General features: G+C 43.7%; 2 protein-coding genes across 2 annotated transcripts in view; both read left to right on the top strand.

The window, feature by feature from the left end:
• The window catches only part of OLFML1 (olfactomedin like 1), a 28,368-nt gene extending 17,192 nt beyond the window's left edge, over nt 1-11,176 (top strand). Inside the window, exon 3 of the mRNA XM_075546132.1 lies at nt 9,730-11,176. Coding sequence (XP_075402247.1) covers nt 9,730-10,520 — 791 coding nt within the window. The 3' untranslated portion in view covers nt 10,521-11,176. The remainder of the gene's footprint in view (nt 1-9,729) is intronic.
• Nucleotides 11,177-14,770: 3,594 nt separating this feature from the next.
• PPFIBP2 (PPFIB scaffold protein 2) overlaps nt 14,771-26,647 on the top strand; it is a 181,805-nt gene continuing 169,928 nt past the window's right edge. The window contains exon 1 of the mRNA XM_075546128.1: nt 14,771-14,916. The gene's annotated coding sequence lies outside the window, so the exon portion shown is untranslated. The remainder of the gene's footprint in view (nt 14,917-26,647) is intronic.

The raw sequence follows: 26,647 nt of genomic DNA, 5'->3' as shown, positions 1-26,647 counted from the left end.
TATTAATAGTTAGATCTGTCTCTTCTCATTTTAAGTAGACATGCTTCTCATTTCTCCTCATCAATAAATGAAGATCCAATATGTTTCACTCCAGAAGGTTTTATTCCATCCATATGATTCTGCTCAACGCTGCTTTGAGAAGGCAGGTCTTTGAGCGTCTTCTGACCTGCGGGACTCGCCTTCTGGCACTGTCAGTGCTCTACTGCCATTTATGCGGTTTCCAGTATCTGACCATGTTCTGCTGCTATCCGGAAGATTTTCAGTGGCTAATTTCTCTGAAGTGATCACCCTATTCCTTCTTCAGTCTGTTCTTAGTTTGGACGCTCCGTTGAAATCTGCTCACGTTGGGTGACGCAGCTGGGATTTGAAATACAGTAGCATACCTCCCAGCATCACAGGAACACACGAGCCACCGCAGTGTGACAAACTGACAGACTTGTGGTGGAGACACTCACTGCTTCCTATTATTGGATGGGGTCAGTGCTGCCTGGTAGAGATATAGGAGGTAGTAAGATATGCTTGCATCCTATACTAAGTTTCCTACTGATCATCTGGCCTTGCCTCTCCCCCATCGCATTCCCAAACAGATTAGCACCTCATTCTGTCACCAAGGGAACATTTAGTCTGACAATGAACATGATGACATCCTCAATTCTGTTTCACAGGATCGAGGTCAGGACTTCCATGACAGAGACCATAAAAATTGTTTATCAAGGGGTCACGGATGAGGTCTCCCAGAGCTGCTCTAGGGAGAGAAAAGCCTGGGAACAGGACAACTGTGTGGTTAGTGTTTTTCTGACCTGTGAGTTCTAGAGGTTCTCTGTTCAGGAGTAATCATTTCTAATTTTCTGCTGTCCCCACCCCTTTCATGTTTTGTATTTTTTTTAATTAAATCATTTTATTGGGGGCTCATACAACTCATCACAATTCATACATGCATCCATTGTGTCAAGCACATTTGTACATTTGCTGCCCTCATCATTCTCAAAACATTTGCTTTCTGCTTGAGCCTTTGGTATCGTTCCTCATTTTCCCCCTCCCTTCTTCCCCCCGCCCTCATGAACCCTTGATAATTTATAAATTATTCTTATTTTTAAATCATTTTATTAGGGGCTCATACAACTCTTATCACAATCATACATAGATCACTTGTGTAAAGCATATTTGTACATATATTGCCCTCATCATTCTCAAAACATTTGCTCTCCACTTAAGTCCCTGGCATCAGGTCCTCATTTTTTACCCTTCCTCTCCATTCCCCACTCTCTCATGACCCTTGATAATTTATAAATTATTATTTTGTCATATCTTACACTGTCCAATGTCTCCCTTCACCCACTTTTCTGTTGTCCGCCCCCAGGGAGAAGGTTATATGTAGAGCCTTGTAACTGGTTCCCCCTTTTCCACTCCACTCTTCCTCTACCCTCCCAGTATTGCCACTCACACCACTAGTCCTGAAGGGATCACCTGCCCTGGATTCCCTGTGTTTCCGTTTCCTGTCTGTACCAGTGTATATCCTCTTGTCTAGCCAGATTTGTAAGGTAGAATTGGGATCACGATAGTGGGGGTGGAGAGGAAGCATTTAGGAACTAGAGGAAGGTTGTATGTTTCATTGGTGCTACACTGCGCCCTGACTGGCTCATTTCCTCCCTGTGACCCTTCTGTAAGCGGATGTCTAGTTGCCTACAGATGGGTCTTGGGTCCCCAATCTGCACTGCCCATCATTCACAATGATTTGATTTTTTGTTCTTTGGTGTCTGGTACCTGATCCCTTCAACAACTCATGATCACACAGGCTGGTGTGCTTCCCATGTGGGCTTTGTTGCTTCTGAACTAGATGGCTGCTTGTTTACCTTCAAGCCTTTAAGACCCTCTGGATGTTATAGATGTTTTGTATTTTATATCTTTTGTCCTCTTCTACTTTTTCTTGCTAGTTCTGATAACAACTATACCTATATTCAGTTTCTGTTGCTGTGTAATGAATCACCATAAACATAGCAATGTCAAAAACAGACATTTATTATCACATCATTACTGTGGATCAAGAGTCCACCCACTTTTCAGCTGGCTCTTCCGTTCAGGGTTTCATAAGCTACAATCTATATGTCGGCCTACCTGCAGTCTAATGTAGAACTCAGAGACCACTTCCAAGCTCATTGAAATTGTTGGCAAAATTCGGTTCTTTGTGGTTGGATGTGGGGTACCAGCCCCCACAATCGAACAGGTCCAAGGGGAAATTGTGTAATTGACAGGTTAAATTAAAGAGACATCAGACAAGATAAGGCATGTGAATGCTCACATTCAGGATGGTCATGATCTCAGCAGCCAGGTCCGAGCAGAAAGCATGAATATATATCCAATCACAGCATATATACATTTTGAGGACATGTAAGACCCCCTAGTTACATCCTAACAGGAAGGGGTTGTACCAAAGGCATACATGCAATAGAAGGGGGACAGGCTAGGGGTGTACACACAATAGGAAGGGGCGGCACTAGGGGTACACATTTGACAAGATGGGCGGGCTCTAGATTCAAGATACAGCCAAACCTTGGTCCTCCTTGGGTAGCCTTGACCTGTCTTTGGGCTCTCCTTCAAGGGAATAATCCACTGTCCTTATCAAAGGGAGTGGGCCCTTCTTAAGGTGGGACAGACTACAGAGTGTGATTGCTCTAGATGGTTGATAACCCTCAGGGAGGTAACCTTAAAGTAGTTGACCTCCAAATGTATAGTCAATTAACCAAGTGTAGCAAGGGGCATTTTAGGTTTGGCATATAATAATATGTGGGGACAGCCTAGGGAAAATTCTTTCTTTTTCTCTTTTTTTGTGTGTGTGTTGGGGGACGTTTCTGTAGCCCACAGTTGGAGGTTGAAGGCCCTTACCTTTGACAAGACAGTCCACAATATGGCTGTTTTGAGGCCAGGAGTAAAGTTTCCCTTTTCCCAGAGTGTTCAGTCCCTATTTAAGAGCTTTTACCTAATTCAGTCAGGCCCACCCACAAGAATATCTCTTTTGGGTAACTGAAAGTCTACTGATTTGGGGCCTTTATTACAACTACAAAATCTATTCACCTTTGCCATATAATGTAACCTAAAGTGATATCCTTTCCTATTCGTAGGTCCCATGCACACTCAAGGGGAGTGTTTTGTACAGGGTGTGTGTGTACCCAGAGGACAGGGATTTGTCAGGGCATCTCAGAGTTTTGCCAACCCCAATACACTTACCTGTTAGATCCAGCTGGTCCTAATCAACTGTACCTGCCCTTTTTTTAGAAGCCTCTAATATTACCATCTTTCAACTTTGATCTAGAAAAACTATGTCAGTAATAGGACTTGTACTAAAATTCTAAAGACCCAAATTGGCACCTTTGTATTGGAAGACACCTTGGAATTATGTGAGTTATGGAGGGGTTGCAAGAGGTCAGATCCAGGGTTTAATCTGCACATATACATTGCCTCCAGGAAAAGAATTCCGCAACTTTCTGGGGAAGCTCAATCTATGATTCCGGATACTTCCTGGAAATTCTAGCATTAGCTCAAATAATTCTCATTCACAATCTAGGGCTATTTCCCAGGCAACTGCTACTAAGGTACAGATTCTGAGGATGACAACTTAGATAGTCGCTCTAGAGTCTAAACTAAGCCCTTTCTATAGAGTTTTCCCCATGTCTTTATTTAGAGATGATCCCCAAATAGTGCTCATGTGAGGGCCACCTTCTTCAGGGAAGTTTTGGGGTTAGATAAAAATCTTTGAAGTGAGTGAACATTATTTGAATGCAATTTAACTTTTATAGTAAAATCATTCCTTAGTGCTATAATTTTTTTCAGTCTTTATTTATTTATTAGCATTTTATTAAGGACTCATACAACTCTTATCACAATCCATACATACATCAATTGTATAAAGCACATCCGTACATTCTTTGCCCTAATCATTTTCAAAGCATTTGCTCTCCACTTAAGCCCTTTGCATCAAGTACTCTTTTTCCCCTCCTTCCCCATTCCCCCCTCCCTCATGAGCCCTTGATAATTTATAAATTATTATTTTGTCATATCTTGCCCTATCCGGCATCTCCTTTCACCCCCTTTTCTGTTGTCGGTCCCCCAGCGAGGAGGTCACATGTAGATCCTTGTAATCGGTTCCCTCTTTCCAACCCACTCACCCTCTACTCTCCCAGTATTGCCCCTCACACCCCTGGTCCTGGAGGTATCATCCACCCTGGATTCCCTGTGCCTCCAGCTCCTATCTGAACCAGTGTACAACCTCTGCTCTATCCAGACTTGCAAGGTAGAATTCAGATCATGGTATGGGGTGGTGGTGGGGGAGGAAGCATTTAAGAACTGGAGGAAAGCTGTATTTTTCATCGGTGCTACGCACCCTGACTGACTCATCTCCTCCTCTGAGAGGGGGTCTCCAGTGGCTGACAAATGGGCTTTGGGTCTCCACTCTGCACTTCCCCCTTCATTCACTGTGGTAGGATTTTTTTGACGTTCATAGGGCTATAATTTTTATCAGCAACATTTTTTTGCATTGTACTGAATGATTTATGGCAAAGCACTGTTGCTTCAAATTTCCAAGCTGAGAATGTAGCATTCTTAGGTTGATGAGAACATTAGCCTCTTTTTAATTTACAAATGTTCCTGAAGAAAATCCCCAAGGTAGTCACAACAAACCAGTAAAGCAGGCTTTATCTTACTTCCTCTTTTGCTCAGCTCTCTTTATTGCAAAGACACATGCAAGTAGCCCTCTTCCTCCCGAATTAAATAACCCATATCTTTTGTTAGATGATGTTTCAAAGAAGGAAACTTGCCGCTGCCAATATAAATGTCTCACAGATCTATTCAGGTATTATAAATGAGCATGCCCTACATTCAAAGCATTAAAAACAAAACAAAAACAAACATATAGAAACCCAGTGAAAGTCAAAAAACATCTGTGAATCAAGTCTCAAGGTCCTTATTTTGTAACGAGTAGATTAAAACATACAGAATTCTAATGTGTAACAGATGCATTTATCGTGAAAGAAGAGCTTGAACGTGTGCATGCATGTGTACATATAGAACACAGAAGTGCATGTTTGTGCATGGGTACACATATATCTACATACACACTCTCTATCCAGAAGCCACTCTGCTGTTTCTCCAAAAGATGATCTACTTCTAGATTTAAGAGTCTCTGATCTGTAGTCTCAGGAGTTCTCTGTACTCTATTGTCAATCTAGTCGGTGGTTTGTCGATTTCATCAATCTCTACAAAAAACCAACTTCTGGCTTTGTTGATTCTTCCAATTGTTTTTCTATTTCATTTATTTCTGCATTAATATCCATTATTTCCTTTTTTCTTCTTTTGCTCTTCTTTTTCTATGTGTTCAAGATGGTAGTTCCTGTTAATAATTTTAGACCTCTCTTGTTTCTTAATATAGTCATTTATTGCTATGAATCGCCCACTGTTGCTTTGTTGTATCTCTAAGGTTTAGATATGTTGCGTTTTTTTTTTAATTCTAGGAATTAAAAGTTTTCCCTTTCAATTTCTTCTATGGTTCCAAAGCCTTATAGTAGGGTAGTATTTCCATGTATCTTTTTCTTAATTTTTGTTATTAATTTCTAACTTCTAATTTCTAACTTTTGTAAAAGAAGATGCATTGTATACATGTGGGCTTCAAAGAGTTCATGAGAAAATGGAATGAAAACATAATGGAAATTTTCCAACTTTGTAAACTGCCCTTTTATTGCATTATTTTAAAATGTGGTGAAACTTGTTTCCTAGCATATGGTTGATTCTGGAAAGTGATACAAATGTGCTAGAGGAGAACATATATTGTTCTGATGCGGAATGAAGTATTCGCTATATGTTCAGTGGGACCAATTGGAACATGGTTTAATTTGAATTCTCAATGTCTTTACTGACCTTTTTAGATGTTCTATATATACTTTAAAGTGGAGTGTAAAGTCCCCTACTATTATCATGGAGTTACCTACTTTGTTTTTCATATTATTCAATATTTATTTATTTCATGTATATTATTTGGTGACATTGCTGTTGGATGCATATGTATTCAGAATTTTTATGTCTTATTGATAGTGTTACTCTCATTACCATGTACTCTCCTTTATTTCTTATAATAGATTTTTTTCATATAATAGATTTTTAAAGTTTTTTTAAATCTAATATCAATATGGGCACCCTTGATTTTGTTGTTTTGTTTACTGGTTACTTAGGATATTGTTCTCCATCCTTTTATTTCCAATTTGTTTGTATCCTTATGCCTAAAATATATTTCTTATAGACAGCAAAAGAGTGGACCATGTTGTGCAAGTTGTTTTGTTTGCTTGTTTATTTTATCCATTCTGCCACTCTCTGTCTTTTGCATGAAACATTTAAACTATTTACATTTAAGTTCACTGCATCACGTTGATTCCACTCATAGTGATCCTATGCCACCAGATCTCCATGTGCCCCAGCTTGTCTGGAAAAAATGACAAACACACAGCAAAGAAACAGAATGAATAATCAATTCCAATTCAGCACGATCACTGCCGTGGGTGAGGGCTTTGCAGAATGCCTTGGACACATAACAAGGAGGAACAAACTCTTCTGGAGGACTCAGGACATTTTTTTTTTTTTTAAAGAATGAGTAGATGTGTCCGGGTGGTATCCAGACATGGTTCAGTATCCATTACTACTGTTGTTGGTAGGTGTAGTCAAGACAATTGCGACTCAGAGTGACCCTGTGTACAACCACCTAGATCTGCCCCATCATCACAATTGTTATGTTTGAGCCCATTGTGCAGCCACTAGGTCACTTCATCTTGTCCAGGGTCGTCTTCTTCTCTGCCCTTCTACTTTTCCAAGCATTATTTTACCAAGTACACATGACTAAGTATGCATAATTGCACTTGTGCTTCTCTTAATTATTGGGTAATCTGGCACTGGCTGCCTCCCAAGTTAGCAGAGAAGAGATAAGGAAAAGTATGGGTAAAATCTAAGTCCTTTCCCAACAGTCTCTTGCAACCATACATATCCTTCCTGTCTTAGGGTGTTAATGCTGCCATCAAAAAACACCACACTCGGTGGCTTTAGAGAAGGCAAGTTCAAATCAGGCCTTAAGTGGTAGAGAAGCAGCCTTAGTTGGTATCCATGACATTGCTTAACATTCTTTGAGTTATAGATGGCTCTTTACACTGGTGTCTTCTGGCTCAGTAGGGATGAGATTAAGAACCTATCTACACAAGAATGGCCTCATTAACATAAGAAACCATTTCCAATGCACAGGTATGGGTTTGGACTTATGTCTTTCTGTTGGGGGAACACTTAACAAATGCCCATCACTATTCTAGAATCTCTCATCTGGGTTACCGTTATAGACACCAAACCTGGTTGCCCTGTGTCCTCTCTTGCCCCCACTTCCCCACACTCAATGCATTCTCTAACAGCAATCAGACTGATATTTCTAGAATATCAAATATCACTTCCCTCAAGAGAGGAACGCCTCATCCCATTTGAAGAGTGTTGCTGCTAAATAAGGAAAAAAAATATGAAAAAAATTGAAATAAGTGATCTTTGTATGTGAATGCCCTAGGAGGCCTTGGGCCAAATTCTTGCCTAATGGCTTGTCTGCAGTTCTGCCTGAGGGAGAGCCACAGATTTGTCACTTTCTGGTTTGCAGGTACAACTTTGCTTGTCATCGGCTCTGTTTAATAATTTGCATTTTAGCAAAACCCAAAGGTTTAAATTTCATTTTGTATCCTTCCTCAGCTCTTCTACTGATAATTACCTCTTCTCCAGCGAAGCACAGGAGGCAGTTTGGATTTTATCCATTTGCTCAAAAGCTGGAGGTATATTCTCTCCAGACTCCATCACCATGTAGGGAGAAGACCAATTTGTAAGAATTGTAGAATAGCAACCCCGAGGACACCATGGAGAGAACCCACCCTTATTTTATGGCTGGGAAAACTACCACCAGATTGATAACAGACTCTTTTTTTTTTTTTCTTGCCTCTTCCCAATAATGGACTCTTTAGGAGGACATACAGAGTCCAGAGCGCCTGAGTCCAGAGCACCTGGGTTTCTGACTCTTGATTCTGGGTCTTACCTAGAATAAAAGGGGTAGAAGAACAATAGAGGACATTGTTCTTCTTCCTAGAATCATGCTTCCTCTTGAAAATCATCTATCGACACTCTCTTTAGCTGCGATTTCTCCAAGAGTTCTGCATTGGAAAGGAGTGAAGAGGGTGTAGGAAGAGAACTGAGTTTTTTGTGTTTGTGTTAGTTCCTGCTGCATTTAAAACGAATGTTTTCTATGGGTGAGACCTTATTCTTAGATCTAGTCTTATGGGGGTGGGTTGCAAGCCTATGGGGTTTCCTCCCAGGCAAGAGGGATTCCTAGTTCGAGCAGTTAACACACACCCTGTGCCTGGGTCCCGGAAAGCCTAGTGCCCTTTCTGGGCACTCTTGGGCCCACCATTTTCCACCTTTTCCTATGATGACACACATACATACACACACATATACACATACATTCGGGGGATGGGGGGCAATGGGGGTGATACAGAAATATGGGAGGACAAACACAAAGAGATTCAAGGTGAGGTAGTGATCAAGTAGTTCAATTCTTCTTGGAGGTTGAGGGTGAAGATTGAAATGGGGTCTTTACTTGTAATATAAAGATTGTGGGTGACCTTAACAAGAACAATTTCAAGAAGTGGGTAGGAGCAAACTGAAGTCTGAGTAAAGGGACTTGAATATGGTCCCTGGTGGCATAGTGGTTACTCACTGGGCTGCTAATTGCAAGGTCAGCAATTCGAAGCCACTCCACAGGAGAAAGCTGGGGCTTTCTACTCCTGTTGGAAACTTATGAAGGCTGTTCTACGCTGTCCTATAGGGTTGTCCTTTAAGCTAGCCTTGACTCCTTGGCAGTGAGTGAGTGAAAGGAGAAGTAGATGTGAAGAAACTTATCTTTAAAGGTGTTTCATTTTACAAAGAAGCAGAGAAAATGAGGTCATACAGGAAGGTTATTCCAAGATGACTACTCCCACAGCTTGTTTGCTTGCTTATGTCATAAGCCTTATGGAAATGATCCAGGAAGGGAAAACTGAATATTGAAGCAGGAGTGGGGGGAATTTCAGATCTCTACAAGGTTAAGATGGATGTTATGTATTTGATCCCCAATACTTAGAACTGGTCCAAGGGCATTATAAGCTAAGTAAACAGCAGCTATCTAATAAAATCTTGGTACAAAGAATTGAATTAAGTGGCTTCACACTTAAATCATTCTCACTGTGTCAGTCATAAGTACTCTAGAGTAAACAGGGGTTCTGACATAAGAAATAGCTACTTCTATCAACTGAAATGAAAAAATGACCTTTATATCTGGACCACAACTCTCTTCATTTATTAGCTGATTAATTTAGTGAAATCATAAATTATGACTGATCATCAACCATGTACATTAGTTCTACTTTAGGAAAAAAGTGACAATAAGTAGGTAAAATACTGGATGTGGGATTTTGCTGAGACTTAAATGCCCTGTGCCTTAAGAAATGCCTCTGTTCTATTTTTCTGTAGGTCTTTCAGAGGGAAGCTCTTCACTTAAGGTTTAAAAAAATTGAGACTATTTCCTTCTGAGCAATTCTAGAGCTAGAAGGAAACAGGGGTGAACTCACATGGTGAGCCTTCCCAGAAAGCAGGCATCTCATGTGTATAATCTTCCCCTTTTCTACTCTCTGCTAGGCTGTAACAACATGCTGATGGGCATCAAGTCCCTGAAGATAGTGAGGAAGACTATGGACATGGATGGTTCTTGGATGAAAGACGCTGCCAGCAACTCTGCAAAAGTGTATTTCTTAATTGGATCCAGAAACAACACGGTTTGGGAATTTGCAAATATTCGAGCTTTCATGGAGGACAGCACCAAGCCAGCTCCCCGGAAGCTAATCCTCACGCTTTCCTGGCAGGGAACAGGCCAAGTGATCTACAAAGGTTTCCTATTTTTTCACAACCAAGGGACTTCCAACGAGATAATAAAATATAATTTGCAGAAAAGAGTCGTAGAAGATCGAATGTGGCTCCCAGGAGGGGCAGGCAGATCATTGGTCTACCAGCACTCCCCTTCAACTTACATTGACCTGGCTGTGGACGAGCATGGTCTCTGGGCCATCCACTCAGGGCCAGGTGTCTACGGCCAATTGGTCCTCACAAAAATTGAACCTGGCTCACTGGGAGTGGAGCACTCATGGGACACTCCCTGCAGAAGTCAGGATGCTGAAGCCTCATTCCTCATGTGTGGGGTTCTCTACGTGGTCTATAGATCTAATGGCCAAGGCCCCCATCGTATCACCTGTGTCTATGATCCACTGGGCACTGTCAATGAGGAACATCTGCCCAACTTGTTCTTCCCCAAGCGACAGAGAAGTCACTCCATGATTCACTACAACCCCAGAGATAAGCAGCTCTATGCCTGGAATGATGGAAACCAGATCATTTACAAACTCCAGACAAAGAGAAAATTGCAGGTGGAATAAAGACAGCATCCCTGTAATGATCAACAAGAACAAGGTCTAGAAATGGGATTGTCATCTTTTTTCCAGATGTCACTGCTTTGGGGATCTTCCAAGTGCTTACATGAGAGGCTCTCCTTCAGAATTTTCCAACAACTTCTATCACCCATTTAATCTCCTGACTTTCAACGCCTTTCACATTCTCCTCCTGCTTGAGTCAAGCTGTTTCTTTTCATTCTCTCTTAGCATTAACTCTAAGCTCCCCCTAGAGCAGCAGTTCTCAACCTGTGGGTCCCCAGCTCTTTGAAGGTCGAACGATCCTTTCACAGCAGTCACCTGATTCATACCAGTAACAAAATTACAGTTATGAAGTAGCAAAAAAATCATTTTATGGTGGGGGGGGGTCACAACATGAGGAACTGTATTCAAAGGTCACGGCATTAGGACGGTTGAGAACCACTGCCCTAGAGCAATCAGAATTGTATGTCATCCCTGAATACACACTGGCTTCTCTCTCTTCTCGCCTTTGCTCAAACTCTCATGTCTTTCTCAAATGCCCTATTGGTATTCTCCCACTTTTCATTGCCCAATTAAAGTACTATTTCTTATTGATGTTTAATTTCTATGTCTCCTAGTCTTACCCCTCCACTAAATCAGGTTGGTATGCTAATGAATAATAACATGACCATAACAATAACATCTTCAAATTATATCATTTAATTCTTATCTCACCCTTGTGTGATCTATGCAGAATAGATTTTATAATTGTCATCTGAGAGATATAATCAGTTATTCAAAGAAACAGCTACAAAGTGAAAGAGCGGGCTGCAAATTCTACAGTCTTCCCATTACCCAGTAAAGCCTCCAGCACACGTTTGTTCTCCAAGAGTCTTTTAGCCTGAAAAATGCTGGTCTCCCTCTTTATTTCTTGTCTGGAAAAGACCTTCTTACAGGTAGTTCAAAAACTACTTCCTCTGGAAGACCAGCCTAAGGAGTAGGACACCATCTTCTAGCCTCATATGTCTTATAATCAATCCCCTTCTTTCTTTAAATACCATAAAATTGACCTTAAGTAAATACACCTCATCAGGTTACATTTGCCCACATCCCTTCAGTATCATTTTCCGGGTGTGCTGCCTTGTTTGGGTTCACTGTGAGCAATCCCCAACATGCTGAGGCCCTTGGCAAATATTCTGCAATTGGATGAATGCCAGCTTATAGGCAGCAGGCATGCCATGTGGCACGGGCCAGAGCACAGCTGTGCTCCTTAAGAAGGCCTTCCTCAAAAGGTTTCCCACACATTTATTTGGTCCAGCCAAGTTTGGGTCATAAGTGAAGGCTGTGGTGCCAGTCTGGGTCATGTGCTGAGGCCCCTGTCTTTCCACGTTGGTCACATGAGAGGGTTTGCTTTGTGGGTTTGCAGCTGTTTTCTCATCTCTGCCAAGCTCAGGCCAGAATCACAGGCAGTGAAGAGATTTTTTTTCCTCTTGTCTATTCCCCATAGCATTTGAATAGATCTTTGTCAAAATGGAATTACTACCCGGTAGATAAAACTGAATTATCTATAGTCCTAATAAAGTGATCCCTAAATCCAAACCTACAATTATTGATTCTGACCCTATAAGTCACATCGTTCTCTTGCAGCGCAGCTGGTGGGTTTGAACTGTCAACCTTATGATTAGCAGCTAAGGGTTTAATCACTGGACCACTCAAAAAACAAAAACTAACTCACTGCCATCGAGTTGATTTTGATTCATAGCGATCTTAGATAGTAGGGTAGAACTGCCTTTGTTGGTTTCCAAGACTAACTCTTTCTCCCGCGGAGCTGCTGGTCATGTGGTCAGCAGTCCAACGTGTAACTACCATGCCACCAGGCCTCCCACTGGACCACTGGAGCTCTTTAATCTTTAATAAAGTGATACACTGTCCCCCAACTCCTTTGTGGAATGAAGCACATACGTTATCTTCTGCTCCACAGGTTTGGGGACATTTATCTACCCATGAGTGAAATGGCATTGCCTATTTCATAGAGATAAGGAATGTTGTATGTCACATAGATGAAGGTAGGGTGACATTATCAACAGGTGTGAGGCATGTGTACATGATTTCTTTGCAGGCAGAGAGGCACAGGAAGACTGTAACGTGTTTGATCTGACACATCCACAGAGTACACCTGCGCCTAACAACCTTCCCGGTGCTAATCACTCTTTGGGGTTAAGCCATTTTCTCCTGGAAGCTCCTGTGAACATGCCAATTTGTTTCTGGGCAGCCAAGGCAGGAAACAGATAACATGCAGGCTTTGGAAACCATTTTTGGGGGGGCTTCTTATGGGTGTATGTTTCAGTTCGGAGTTCTTCTGTTAGATTAAATCTAGATTAAATCGAGGACAAAAGTCCCCACGATCTACATCAGTGGTTCTTAAACTGTGCTTCAGGTAAGAATCACCTGTGGAGATTTAAAAAATCCTGAGGCCCAGGGCATGCCCACCTGCCCACTGAATTGGGACTTCTGGTGGCAGAGACCAGTTCTCAGTACATTTTAACCTTCCCTCTCCCACAGGTGGTGTAGTGGGTTATGAGTTGGGCTGTTCACCACAAGGTCAGCGGTGTGGATCCAACAGCCGCTCTTTGGGAGAAAGGTGAAGCTTTCTACTCCAGTAGTTTCTGTTTCAGAAACCCACAGGGGGCAGAGTGCCCATCACGATGAATTGGAATTGACTAGATGGCAGAGAGTTAGGAATGTCTGTCTTCTTCAGGTGGCTCCAAAGTGCAGAAAAGTGTGAGAACCAGTATTTGACACCATTTTAGTTTTGTAAAACATTAAAAAAAAAGTAATTGATGTGGTTCTAAGGGCAGTTCTAGTTAAGCTTTTTTTTTTTTCCCCCTAGGAGCTGGGTCAGGGAAGTGGGTGCTCTGGACATTAAAGTGGGGTTCGGAACACCCATGAACTCGTGTGAACCGTAGCAGCCTTGGTCCACAAAAGCCTCTCAGCTGCTATTTTAAGGAAGTGAGAGAGACCTGAACTGAAGGGTGTCGTGTTGTAACACAACTCTTATGGGCCCCAGCCTTCCTCTGCTGGCCTTGTCGTTCATCTGCTGCTGGCCACGTTCCTGCAGTGACCACACGCCTCGTATTTGCCAGGATGGCTTAATTTCTGTTCAGATGTAAAAGTGTTCTGTGCACACTGGTACTTGCAGACCACAAGGGTCTATTTGATTGGGGAATGGATGTGTCCTTTGGAGTCCACTAATGAGAGAGAGAGAGAGAAGAGAAGAGTAGAGAAGAGAGAGAGAGAGATAAGTTGAGCCAGGCCTGTGGTGACTCCAGCCAGTGCTGGAGACTATGCCAGAGTCCCTGGGGCATTGACACCTGAGACCCACAAGGACTTTAATCAGCTGCCCAAGCTAGGCAAGGGGATGCACCCTAGACAGGGCTAGGTGTTGGAGCGGAACTCCAGGGCTCAGTTCTTTCTGATTTTGAGCATAATTCCTGCGGTCAGACTTCGCCAACACTTTTCCTGGGTTCACATGAAAACCGTCCTTAGGTGACAGGGATCGGAAGGACTCGTCTCAGGGTGGTTCTGGTTGGCACCAACCACTAGAGGGAACCTCTACGCCACGGGCGCGGAGTCCCAGCGCAGCCCAGCGCGCAGTTCCAGAATGACCCGAGTCAACCAACCTGGGAGGCTCCGGAAGAAAGGAACGGGGCGGCCTCAGGTCAACCTCACTTTTGACTCTTATCCCGGGGGTCTGGGGAAATCCGCAAGCCCGGCGAGGTGCTTATCTGGGGGTGCCTCTAGTCCGCGTTCTCTTCGGGTTCTTTCTCTGTGCAGTTCTGGCCTCAAGTTCCCCCTTTGGTGCCTCACACCCACCCCCTGCGGTCTGGGAGCGCAGCCGAAGAAGCCCAGACGCGTGGAAAGCACAGGGCGCTGACAACTGCTCCCGAGCCTCCCGGGGACTACAAGGGTGCGGAAGCCCTAAGCGAGGGGGCGGAGCTCCGGCCGGGGGCGTGGTCTTCAGGGGCGGGGCTTGAGGCCCGGCGTAGAAGAGGGGCCCTGGGGGCGGGGAGGGCGTGAGGGGGCAGGGCCGACGAAGCAGGTCCCTGAGGCGGGAACGCGGGCCGGCGGGTCGCCGCGGGTGGTGTCCGGGCCTGGGGCGGGGGCGGGGGGAGCACGGCCCAGGGCGGTCCCTGGAGAAGGTCCCAGGGGTGGGGGAGCTGACGTTCCGGACGAGCCTCCTGCGGGTCCCCGCCCCGGTCACGTGGGCTGCGGCCCCGGCCGCTGCCGGTCGGTCCGTTGGTTGGTCAGTCAGTTGGTCTGCGGGTCGGTGGCCTGGAGCTCAGTGCTCAGCGCTCAGCGCTCATGTTCGGAGGTGGGAGGGACGCGGGAGTCGCCCGGAGAGGAGCCGCGGCCCCGGACTCAGGTCAGTGGGCACCCCTCACGCCCCCGGCCTGCCGCGCCGCCCCGACGGTCAGCCCCCGTCGAGGCGCTGCCCGACGACCGAGGTGTCCCTGCGGCCAGGATCCGCTCGGCCTGGGGACTGTGTCAGTTGGGCCCCAGAGTGTGCTCCCGGCACGAGGTCGGGGACTCCTCACCTCCCCTCCTCTGACAAGGACACGGGGGGGCGGGGGGGAGCTGACGCCTGGGGAGCTCCACCCGCCTACAGGTGCCTGCATGGCCCTGGGGATGGGGAGGGCGGCACGTCCTCTCAAGAGTTCGCGGCCGGCGTGTCCAGGTGGACCGGAGGAAGCGAAGGACCCGATTTGCCCAGGCAGACCTCGGCCGAGCCCCATTCTAAACTGTACTTTGCAGAATTACCAAAACACAACACAAGTCTCAAAAACTCAGGCCGCTGTGCCCCAGTAGGCTAAGAAAGGTGGGGCATGGTCCCATTTGAGAACCAGCATCCCCTCCCAGGCCCCGCATTAATGAGCTTCGGACTCCAGACCTGCAGCTTTTCCTCAAACGAAAATAAGGAGATTATATATTTAAAGAGTAGAAAACTTCCAGGGTGGGTTGAAACAGGCATGCCAGCAATGTTTAATCCTCTTAATCTCCAGAGTGTTGTATTTTTACTCTGAAAGCAGCTGGGTATTTGGTACAGGTCCCTCTCCATTCCCATCTCTTTATTTCCTATCTTTGTCATTATCTTGTCTTGCGCTCCCATGCCTAAATTGAGTATACGCAGTTTTCTTCACCGTTTCCACATTTTATGTTACATTTTGTGAAGTTGTGTGCCCAATCACAGAAAAGTAGTTGGCCGTAGACATAATTCATCTTTGGCATGCCCGGTCTTTGATGATTATTGGTAAATTGAAAACACATAATGTTCTGTGATTTAGAAATCATTTCTCTTGGGAGGAGCTCATGTTCGTTCTGCTTAAATTCATGTTTAAATACCTCTGAAGTGGGAGGTTGAAGAAAGATGGGCGAGGTTTTCCCTTATTGCCTTCATTTATGTTTCATGGAAAACATGTGTTATTGTTTTCAATTCTGATGATGTGCCAGTTACTAACTTATTGCCACCGGAGAGACACGCTGAGTCCCAGGGTGGTCTCTTTTTGCCTGGGGTGGCAAAGGCAGGTACACTGTGATCTTAAGACCAAGTGGAATGAGGTAAATGACAATAAGGTAGAATACAGTGTTATGGGGAATTCCTGGGATTTGTAACTGCGGGGATAATTTCAAAGAGAAGGAGGGAATGTTTGTGTGGGTTTTCCCAGGATTTCTCCTCCTTGTGTTGAGGCAGAGATATGACCTGGACTGAGAAGTTTGTAGCCAGGACAGGCCGCTAGGTGGGGTGAAATGGTGAGTGGCCCAGCTTGGGCCCTGCGGTAGGTAGCCAACCTGGTGACACCTTAGTCCCGTTGGGCCATGAAAGTCTGAGGCATGGGAGAAGGGCTGATTTAGATTCTGTGAGCTCAAATTTAAGAACCTTGGCTCTATGCCCCTTCCACCCCCAGCCTACTACAGTAAAACTGGTGAGATATGCGATTGCCTTGTTTTTCTGAGTCTTTCCAGTTGTCTGCCTTTGACAGATTGCCGCTTTACCATTTTTCTGTCATTTTCTATTCGTGGAAAATATTTGAGATTTCCTTTTCTGGCAGGTTTCTACTTCACACAGGTTTTATTCTGTGTAGCAAAATAGTCAAAATCTGGGGAATGTATGGTCAGACAACACTTCAGGGCAATACCTCTCAAACTTGAACGTAAGAATCACTTCAAGGTCTTATTAAAGAACTCTGTAGGCCCTGGTTGGGAACTGAGAGTCTACATTTCATTTTAAGAAAATATTTTACTGTGTTTTGGGTGACAGTTAACACAGCAAATTTGGCTCTCATTTAACAAGCTCAGTACATATTGTCGAAGCCCTGGCTACGTAGCGTGTTCCAAGTTAGGTTGCTAACTGCAAACTGCTAACTCAAACCCGCCAGCTGTGATGAGGTAGTCGGCTTCCATTTACAGCCTCAGAAACCTAAGAGAGCACTTCTACTCTCTTCCTGGAGGATCACTATGCGTCAGAATCAACTTGATGGCAGTACGATTTGAGTGTACATATTGTTAGGTGACACCGATTATGTGTCCCATAATATATCAGCGTGCCTGTTATTTCCATTCTGGTGGTTCTCTTGCTATTAATTTAGCTTTCCTGCCCTGTTCCCCTCCTTTCTGGAACAGGGCTAATGTTTACTGGCTTGTTTCACTTAGATAATTATTTAGAAGAGCACAATACTCACAGGTGATGATAGATCTCTCCCTCATTATTTATTTATTTAATCATTTTATTGGGGGCTCTGATCACAATCCATACATTCATCCATTGTGGATAGATCTCTTTTTATGGATCAATTTGTCATTTGGCTGAAAGGTGACCTCTGGGAGTGGGCTGAGTTTCAATAAAAAATCATTTTATTGGGGGCTTATACAGCTCTTATCACAATATATACATGCATCCATGTGTCAAGCACATTTGTATATTTGTTGCCATTATCATTTTCAAAACATTTTCTTTTTACTTGAGCCCTTGATATCAGCTCATTTCCCCCACTTCCTCTTCCACTCTTCCTCCCTCAGGAACCCTTGATCATTTAGAAATTATTATTTTTTCATGTCTTACATGTTTCACTTCACCCACTTTTCTGTTGTCCATCCCCCATGAGTTTCAAAATTAAAGGGTCTCCTGGAGCATTAATCTTGGTGGTCCTTATAGTCTCTCCCTGTCCGGTAAGTCTGGCCTTGTTTAAACAATGAGTTTGCATTTTGCTCTACGTTTTTCTCCCATTCTATCTCGAACCATCTAGAGTTCACTTTAACCAGTGAGTCCCTGGCCAAATGATCAGTAGTGGTAAGTAGGCATCATCTACTTCTGGTCTCCAGTTGGTGAGACTGTTTGTGTAGATCAGTGTTTCCCAAAATGCGCGATGCCTTGTGGCACACTGGAAGGACTCGGGGCTGCAGAAGCAGATACCTATATTTTATACTGAGCTATGGGATCTAGTACAAAGACTTCATTTCTAGTGGGGGGTGGGCGCTAAATAATTTTTTCTTTTCTGAAAAAGGGCAGAAGGCCAAATATGTTTGAGAACCTTTGGTGCACACTATTACTTTTATAGACTAGTTTCTCCTTCGAATCTTTACCTTTGTTTTCCTTCTTGCTCTTTTATTCTAGACAAGTAGAAACCAATAGCTGTGTCTCAGATGACAGCTTGCAACTTTAAAGACCCCAGATGCTACTCACCAAATGAGAAAGAATATTGTCTTTTTTTTTTAAGAATATTGTCTTTATGAACTTTTTTGTGCCCAGTGAGGTCTGAAGCACTCAGACCCAGTAAAGCAATTCTATGAAGTATTTGTTTATATAGGAAATATAGCTGTACCCATGTATTTTATTCTATCTTTAATACATAGGCAGTACACATAAACATATATTCGTGCAGATTTACATGCACATCTGAATAGTTACATATGCTTTCATATATATGTACATATTTAGCACAGAAAATTTTAGTTGTTACAGTTATTGCAAAATTGCATATCCCCTATGATTTTTCCCAACAGTTTTATTAGCACATAATTTACATATGATACAATTCAATAGTTGAATTGTTCGGTCATATCAAGGAGAATTGTACAATTATTACCAAATCAGTTTTAGAGCACTCCCCCATGCCACCATGTTTAAATCATCTTTAAAATGAGTTCTGCAATCACAACCCATTCTAGTGCTTTCTCCCCACCTCCTGCCTTCATTATTTACTCCACAAACTCCCTGTCCCTCCCTATCACTTACTCCCCACCCCTGTAGTCCCTATGTCTCCTTGTGTCTGTTATTATTATGCATCCACTTCTCCTGTGCTTCACAGCTGGGAGACCCAACAGAAAACAGTAACAAACAAAATCACACTAAGGTGGTAAGGATAAAGTCATAATAACATATATACAAAAATACAAATAATGTGTAAGCAGGAAAAGATCCCCATACCAGTGATTTTTTTTCTGACAGCTTTATTGGCATATAATTCACATGTCATACAATTCAATAGTTCAGTCACATCAGGAAGAGTTGTACAGTCATTACCACAGTCAGTTCTAGAATGTTTTCTTCACTCTTGTACCTATATCACTTTTAACTCTCCATCCCTCTGAACAGCCCCCAAAGACCCATTAATCCAATTACTGTCTGTATAGATTTAACTGTCCTGGATTTCATGTTACAGAAAAACATTAAAAACTGAACAAGCAAGACTAACGAGAATAACAAAGTAAAACAGATAAAAGCTGCAATTGAAAAAGCAGAAAATATTAAGCATGAGAACAAATTTAAATAGGTCATGAGGGAGATCAAATGATAGGGTGCTAAATTTTAACCTAACTCCATCTGCCACAGTCTTCTTCCCAACGTACTCTGCATGTGAACAAAGCTACTCACATCCCTGGTCCATGGTCAGAGGGGCTTTCCCAGGTATTCAATCCATGTGTATTTCCCCTTTTTTATTTTAACTGAAACAGGCTTTAAAATGGGTCAGAGGGAGCTTAAATGATACAATTTGCATTGAGACCTAACTACATCAGTTGTGATCAACTTTATAATGCTTTCTGCCTGAAAACAGGAGTATCCACATCCCTCAGCTTTGATCTTAATCCATATGTGGGCCCTGCAGATGGATTTCCCAATGATTTGAGGGGTGACAGTTGCCATCCACATTATTCATAGATATTACATTTATCACAATTTTTCAGCATGCTCCTTAATTGTGTTTAAAATAATCTGTATTTAATACTTCCAAATTACCCCAAATAACAATATATTTTAACATGTTCTAAAGCATACTTTCCCCTTCTCACCCCTTCTTCCTGTAACCACCAATGAAAATTAGTTTCTTGTTTCTCTCTTTGTCTTCTCACAAAGGAGGGGTCGTACAATATTCCTGTGTTGTTGTTAGGTACTGTGGACTGATCAGTTCTGACTCGCAGTGACCTTATGTACAACAGAATGAAACACTGCCTGGTCTAGTCCTATCCTCACAATTGTTGTGGTTGAGCTTTATCATTGCAGCCCTGTGTCAGTCCATCTTGTTGGTGGTCTTCCTCTTTCTTGGCGCCCCTCTACTTTACCAAGCATGATGCCCTTCTCCAGGGATGGGTCTCTCCTAACAATATGTCCAAAGTACGTTAGAAGTCTTGCTATCCTTGCTTCTAAGGAGTATTCTTATTATATTTCTTCCAACATAGATGTGTTTGTTCTTTGGCAGTTCATAATACTCTCATTATTCTTTACCAGTACCATGCTTCAAATGCATCAATTCTTCTTTGGTCTTCTTTAGTCAGTGTCTAACTTTCACATGTGTATCAGACAATTGAAAATACCCTGGCTTGGTCAGGTCCACCTTAATCCTCAAAGTTACGGCCTTGCATTTCAACACTTTAATGGGGAGTTGTACAGCAGATTTACCTAAGGCAACGTGTTGTTTGGTCTTACAACTGCTGCTTCAGTGAGCATTTATTGTGGATCCAAGTAAGAAGAAGCCTTGACAACTTCAGTCTTCTCCGTGCATCATATTCTTAGAACTTGATTTATTTCACTTAGCATTTTCCTCTCTAAATCCAACTATGTTCCTGCATTTTCTTTCTTTCTTTTTTTTTAAAACAAAGCAACAGTATACAACCAGACAACAAAACAACAAAAACAAACCACTGACAAAGAACAAAACAAAACACTTCACAGGAGAAAAGCCTGTAGTTGGTTCAGGGATCGTTTGCTGGCCCTTAGGAGTGTTTTCCAGTCCAGTCTGTTGGGACACCACGCCCTCGCCCCAAAGTCCACTTTCAGCATTCCCTGGGGACCTTGCCACTCCATTCCCTTGCTGTTCCGCTGCACTCCCCCAGTGCTTTGCCTCGGTGTGGTGGGATCAGGTCAGGTGCAATTCCCACACTGTGTCTCCGGTGCTGTCCCCTGTATCGCCCTTAGTCACTGATTGGCATCATTTCTCATAGTGGGGCCAGCCATGTTGTTCTCTCTGTGGACTGGCTGCTCTACTCAGGAACATCATCATCACGGCCTGGTGGGCCAGGCTGTGCTCCACTCTCTCCTCCTGCCCCTTCATCTTCTCCCGTGTGCTCTGATCAGATATGTTCATCTCCAGGAGCTGCAGAGTCAATGTCGTCCTTTGGAACAAATTCTTTTCGGGGGAGGGGCAGGAATCCACTTAATTTATGGTGCTGGGGCCAGCCTCCCAGACCTCTCCACTGGTTCCCTACTCCATGCCCGGATATTGCATTCACACCTTGCAGCACTGGGTTGAAGTCTGGTCCCTCTTTCCCTGTGGAGATATAAACAATACCCTCCCCACTACCCTTTTCTTCCTTATATTCATCCATTTGCTTTCCTCTCCCCCCGCCCTCCACCATTGTCTACCATGTGCATCCCTGGTTTTGGTCTGGTTCTTTCTTTCTTTCTTTCTTCCTTTCTTTCGTGTCGTAATACAAGGGAGTACTTAAAAAAAGGATTCTTTTTCAAAGCTATGTATTTAAATTTTTAAAAAACATTTTATTGAGGGCTCTTACAGCTGTTGTAACAATCCATACATCAATTATATCAAGCACATTTGTACACATGTTGCTATCATTTTCTAGACATGTATTTTCTATTGATCCCTTGCTGGCAGCTCCTCTTTATCACCACTTCCATATCCCCTACCCTCGTGACCCCTTGATGAAGTATAAATTATTAATATTTTCATATCTTATATCGACTGCTCTCTCCCTTCCCCACGGGTTTCTGTTGTTCGTTCCCCTTGGATGTGGGAGAGGGTGTGGTTATCTGTCGATAATCCTCACAATCGGTTCCCCTTTCCTCCCCTCTCTCCACCTTCTCCCCTGCCCTCCTGGTATAGCTACTCCCATCCCTGTTCCTGGATTCTGTTGTCATGAGCTCTAAGGTCTTATTCGTAGCACCTGTGCACATGCTAGGTCTAGCCCGCAGTGAAAGGCAGTACTAAGGTCATTGATAGTTGGGGGGGGGTGAGGAAACCTCAAGGAATGAGAGGAGTACTGTGTTTTTTTTTTTAATGACACTTGGGTTTTAATTGTAGTGACTTTAAAAAAAATCATTTTATTGGGGGCTCGTACAACTCTTACCACAATCCATCCATCCATCCATTGTGTCTAGCACATGTGTTGCCCTCATCATTCTCAAAACATTTGTTTTCTGCTTGAGCCCTTCGTCTCAGCTCCTCATACCCCCACCTCCACCTTTCCTCCTACACGGACCCTTGATAATTTATAAATTTTTATTATTTGTTCATGTCTTATACTGTCTGATGTCTCCCTTCATGCACTTTTCCCCTTGGGAGGGGGTTATATGTAGATCATTGTGATCGTGTTCCCCCTTTCTCCCCCAACCTTCCCCTTACTCGCCTAGTATTGATACTCTCATTGTTGGTCCTGAGGGCTTTATCTGTCCTGGATTCCCAGTGTTTCCAGCTCTTATCTGTATCAGTGTACATCCTCTGGTCTAGCCAGATTTGTGGGATCATGATAGTGGGGGTGGGGTGGGGAGGGGAGGAAGCATTGATGAAGTACAGAAATGTTGTGTGTTTCATCGGTGCTTTATTGCACCCTGTTTGACTCATCCCTTCCCTGTGATCCCTCTGTGAGGGGATGTCCCATTACATACAGATGGAGTTTGGGTCTCTGCTCCGACCCCACCTCATTCTCAACAATCTGGCTTTATTTGTTTTTCTGTTTTGGGTTTCCTGATGCCTGTTACCAAAACCCAGTGACACCTCATGATTTCACAGGCTGATGTGCTTCTTCCATGTGGGCTTGCTGTGTATTTAATTTTTTTATTAAACAACCTTATCACCTTCTAAGAACTCTCCATTATATTTAATATAGTTGTCAAATCTGCGATTCCATTCTTGGAAATATTTTTCAAACTCATCTGTTTGCATGGCTGACAGCACCTCCCTTGTTTTTCTTCACCTGCTTTGCATTGTAATCAAACTGCTGTCTTTTCATGTCACTCTGAATTCTCAGAAACAAAAAGAAGTTGCACAGAGCAGGGTCAGGTGATAAGGTTTGTGGGGCAAGAGAGGCCTGCTGCCTTTTGCCAAAAAACTAGCACACTGAGATGGCTGTGTGAGCAAGTGCATTGGCATGGTGGGAAAACCAGTACCCTCTCTGCCACAAATCAGGTCTTTTTTGTCGCACACTATTATGCAGTCTTTCCAGAAACTCTACATAGAAAGCTTGATTAATCGTCTGGCCAGGTGGAACAAAAGCCAAATGCACTACAAGTTGACATTTTCATCCATTTGGTTGTTGTCAGATGTCCAGAACATTTTTCATCATTCGACATTTCACCTTTTTTGAAATGAGGAAACCACTCATACACTTGAGTTTTTCCCATAGTCCTGTCCTTGTAAACTGTGTTCAACATCACAACAGTTTCTATGGCATTTTTCCTAAGCAGGAAACAAAATTTCACAGCCGCCCACTGTTCTCTGAAATCGGCCATCACAAAAAATGAGGTTCAAGCAAAACTGCCTTTACTAAAGGATAACTGTGCCCAGAGAGAACCTTTCCAGGCACCACCACTGGGTGCACTAACTCAGAGCAAGTTACTGGATGCTTGCTTAGCTGGGAAAATGCTGCCCAGTGCAATTCTGGGTTTTGGGGGGTACCTCCTTATATTCCATTGTCCACATGTGCCACTGTTGGCTTATCAATTCATTTGTTGACAGGCACTTGAGTGGTTTCTATTGTTATGCTGCTGTGAATAAAGCTGCATGAACGCTGGAATTCAAATGCCTGTTCGTGTCAGTATATTCCAAGGAAGTCTCGCGTGCACATTGTTTAAAGTATGAGGCTACTAACCAGAAGTCAGTAGTTCAAATGCACCAGCTGCTCTTCAGGAGAAAGTGGGGCAGCCTGCTTCTGTAAAGATTTACAGCTTTGGTAACCCTATGAGGGGCAGACCTTCTCTGTCCTAGAGCCGCTCTGAGTCAGAATTGCGTTGATGCAACAGGTAGGTGGAAGGCTATAGTCCTAAGGGTGGAGATGCTGGATCATAAAGTAGTCTACTTCTCTTTTGTAATACTGTATCATTTTCTGTGGTGGTTGCACCACTTCTGGGAGTCTATTTCTTCTTCTTTTTAAAAATCATTTTATTGGGGGCTTGTGCAGCTCATCACAATCCATACATCAACTGAACCAGGCATGTTTGTACATTTGTTGACTTCATTCTTTTCTAGACATTTACTTTCTATTGCGCTCTTGGTATCAGCCCCCCCCCTTTCTCACCCCCTCATCCTCTTAATCCCCTGATAGATTGCACATCGTTATTATTTTCATCTCTCACACAGACTGGTCTCCCTTCCCCCATGTTTTCTGTTGTTCTTCCTGCTGTAGAGGGGTGTATGGTTATGTTGTGGATCATTGTGATCAGTTCCCCCTTTCTCCCTTCCTCCACCCTTCTTCCCCTCCCTTCTGGCATGGGAGTCTATATTTCTAACAAGTTCCCAAATGGTGCTAAAAACTCTCGTTTCTATAGCAAAGCTTTAGAGCTGTGGTTCTCAAACCTGACTGCTTCAGCTTTTCCTCTTTCAGGAGCTTTGTAAACTGTTCAGACTCAATAGGCCTGTAGGTCTAGAGTCTTTTCTCTCTCTTGTTTACAATGTTCCCTTAGGTGATTCTGAGGACTGCCAGGTAGGAAGCGTGGTTTAGGCCTCTGGCAGTGAGGGGTGGAAGAAATGACCAGTGTAAAAAGTCACTCGGGAGCAGGGATGCCAGGTAGGGACTGAAAGGCCAATTTCAGAGTAGAAAAGATGAGGCATTCTTTGGAGACTGAGCCTGGGACAGGTAGGAGAGACCCAGAGAAAATCAGTAGGATAAAAAGAAAGAAAGAAAGAAAATCAGTAGGAGAAAGAAAAGAAAGAAAATCAGTAGGAGTGGAGTGGAGGTTAAGTTACTCTGTAAATTGATGGGCTAGGGTTAGAGGTGAGGTGGCAGGAACAATTCTGGGAGCGTTCAGCTTTGGGCATGAGGAAGGCTGCCCTTTAGATTGTAATATTTAGGATAACACTTAGACGTGCTCTTTTATTTGGTTTATCAGAGCTTGGATTTCTGAAATACAAATCTGCTCATGACATTCTTTTGCTTAACATTCTTCAGTGGATTTTTATTGGACTTGTTTTAGTGGATTTATTGCAAAGCACAAGAAGGAAGGGTTTATATAAACACAACTGACAAGACATTTAAACATTTGTAAAGTTCCGCCGACTCTGCACCCTCCTTCAAGATGTGACAGTCACCAGTTGGTGTGAACCCAACTAGTCAGAGACTCTTGACAGCTTTGCTTTGCTTTTCCATTTCCTCTTTCCTTAAGGGAGTTGCACTTTTCTTGGCCTTTGTTTTTTAGCTCACAGTCCTCTGGTTTTAATGTGTGCACCTCGCTAAAGGAGTCCTGGTGGTTTAGTGGATTATCCATTGGGCTGCTAACTACAAGAACAGCAGTTTGAACCCACCAGCTCCCTTGGGGAGCAAGATAAGGCTTTCTGCTTCTGTAAGACTTGCAGCCTCTGATACCCAAACAGCAGCCCTACTCTGCCCCACCAAGTCCCCGAGCAGCCAGCGGGTCATTTGGTGCATGCGATGAAAGAAGGAGCATGAGCAGAACCAGGAAGGGGTGGGCCCACACAAGGAGAGTCATGGAGCCGAGGAAGGGGGCACCAGGAAGGCTAAAGCTGGAGTCTCAGGCTGAGCAGAGTTTAAGGAAAGCTTTGAAAGCTGTTGCTAAATAATTTGTTTTATCATGATGCGATTGAAGGTTTTTGAGTCTGGAACAAACAAAGTGAAAGTCACGTTTTCAGGAGGAGGAAGAGCTGGCAAAGGCAGATTTAGACAGACGGGGGAACTCCTTGTTAAAAGGGCTATTGGGATAACCCCTTGAAGTAGAATGGGACTTCATGAGGGCGAGGACAGTGAGGATGGAAAAGAGGGAAGAGAGTGACTGAGCTTGCCAAGCAATGCAGCAGGACTTGGTGAGTGTTAGATTTGAGGGAGACAGAACAGAATCACATCAGACACTGATAGTCTGTGCTGGTTTGCTGGGCAAAGAATAAGGCGATTGTTAGCAGCGTGAGAGCATGGTGGAGCTCCTTGGAAGGGGGAAGGGAAATAGGATGATTGGCTCTTTTGGAATCAGAGCAGTCTTGAATAGTGTCTTGTTTGCCCACAAGATTGGTGAAGCCCAATGAAACATACCCAAAGTCTGCTGTGGGTGGCAGAACCCTGTTCTCCGGGCCCTCTGGCTTCTGTACCACCAAGTGTGCGGCCAGTGGAGAACTTCCAGAAGACCCGGATGGAGATCCCATTAGGCAATAAGAAGTGGAAAAAATCTCAGGTGTGGGGTGAATTCAGTCCGCAGAGCAGCTAATGCTGGAACCTAACAGGTCAAGGGCTTAGGCAATGTGTTTCCTGGGAAGCCGCCATTCCTGGGGCCTGGAGACCCTAATTAGAAGTTCCGGGTCCTTAAGTCTTCATTTTTGTCCCGAGGCCCCACTACCCATGGAGCTGATGAGCAGTAAGAAGTGTGTTTATTGTATCTTATATTTACTATGTGTTCTTGTATTATTTGTTAGTGCTCGGGGTGG

The sequence above is a fragment of the Tenrec ecaudatus genome, chromosome 4, assembly GCF_050624435.1.
Source record: "Tenrec ecaudatus isolate mTenEca1 chromosome 4, mTenEca1.hap1, whole genome shotgun sequence".
NCBI lineage: Eukaryota > Metazoa > Chordata > Mammalia > Afrosoricida > Tenrecidae > Tenrec > Tenrec ecaudatus.
The sequence above is the reverse complement of the archived record's forward strand: the minus strand, read 5'-3'. Positions and strand labels throughout refer to the sequence as shown.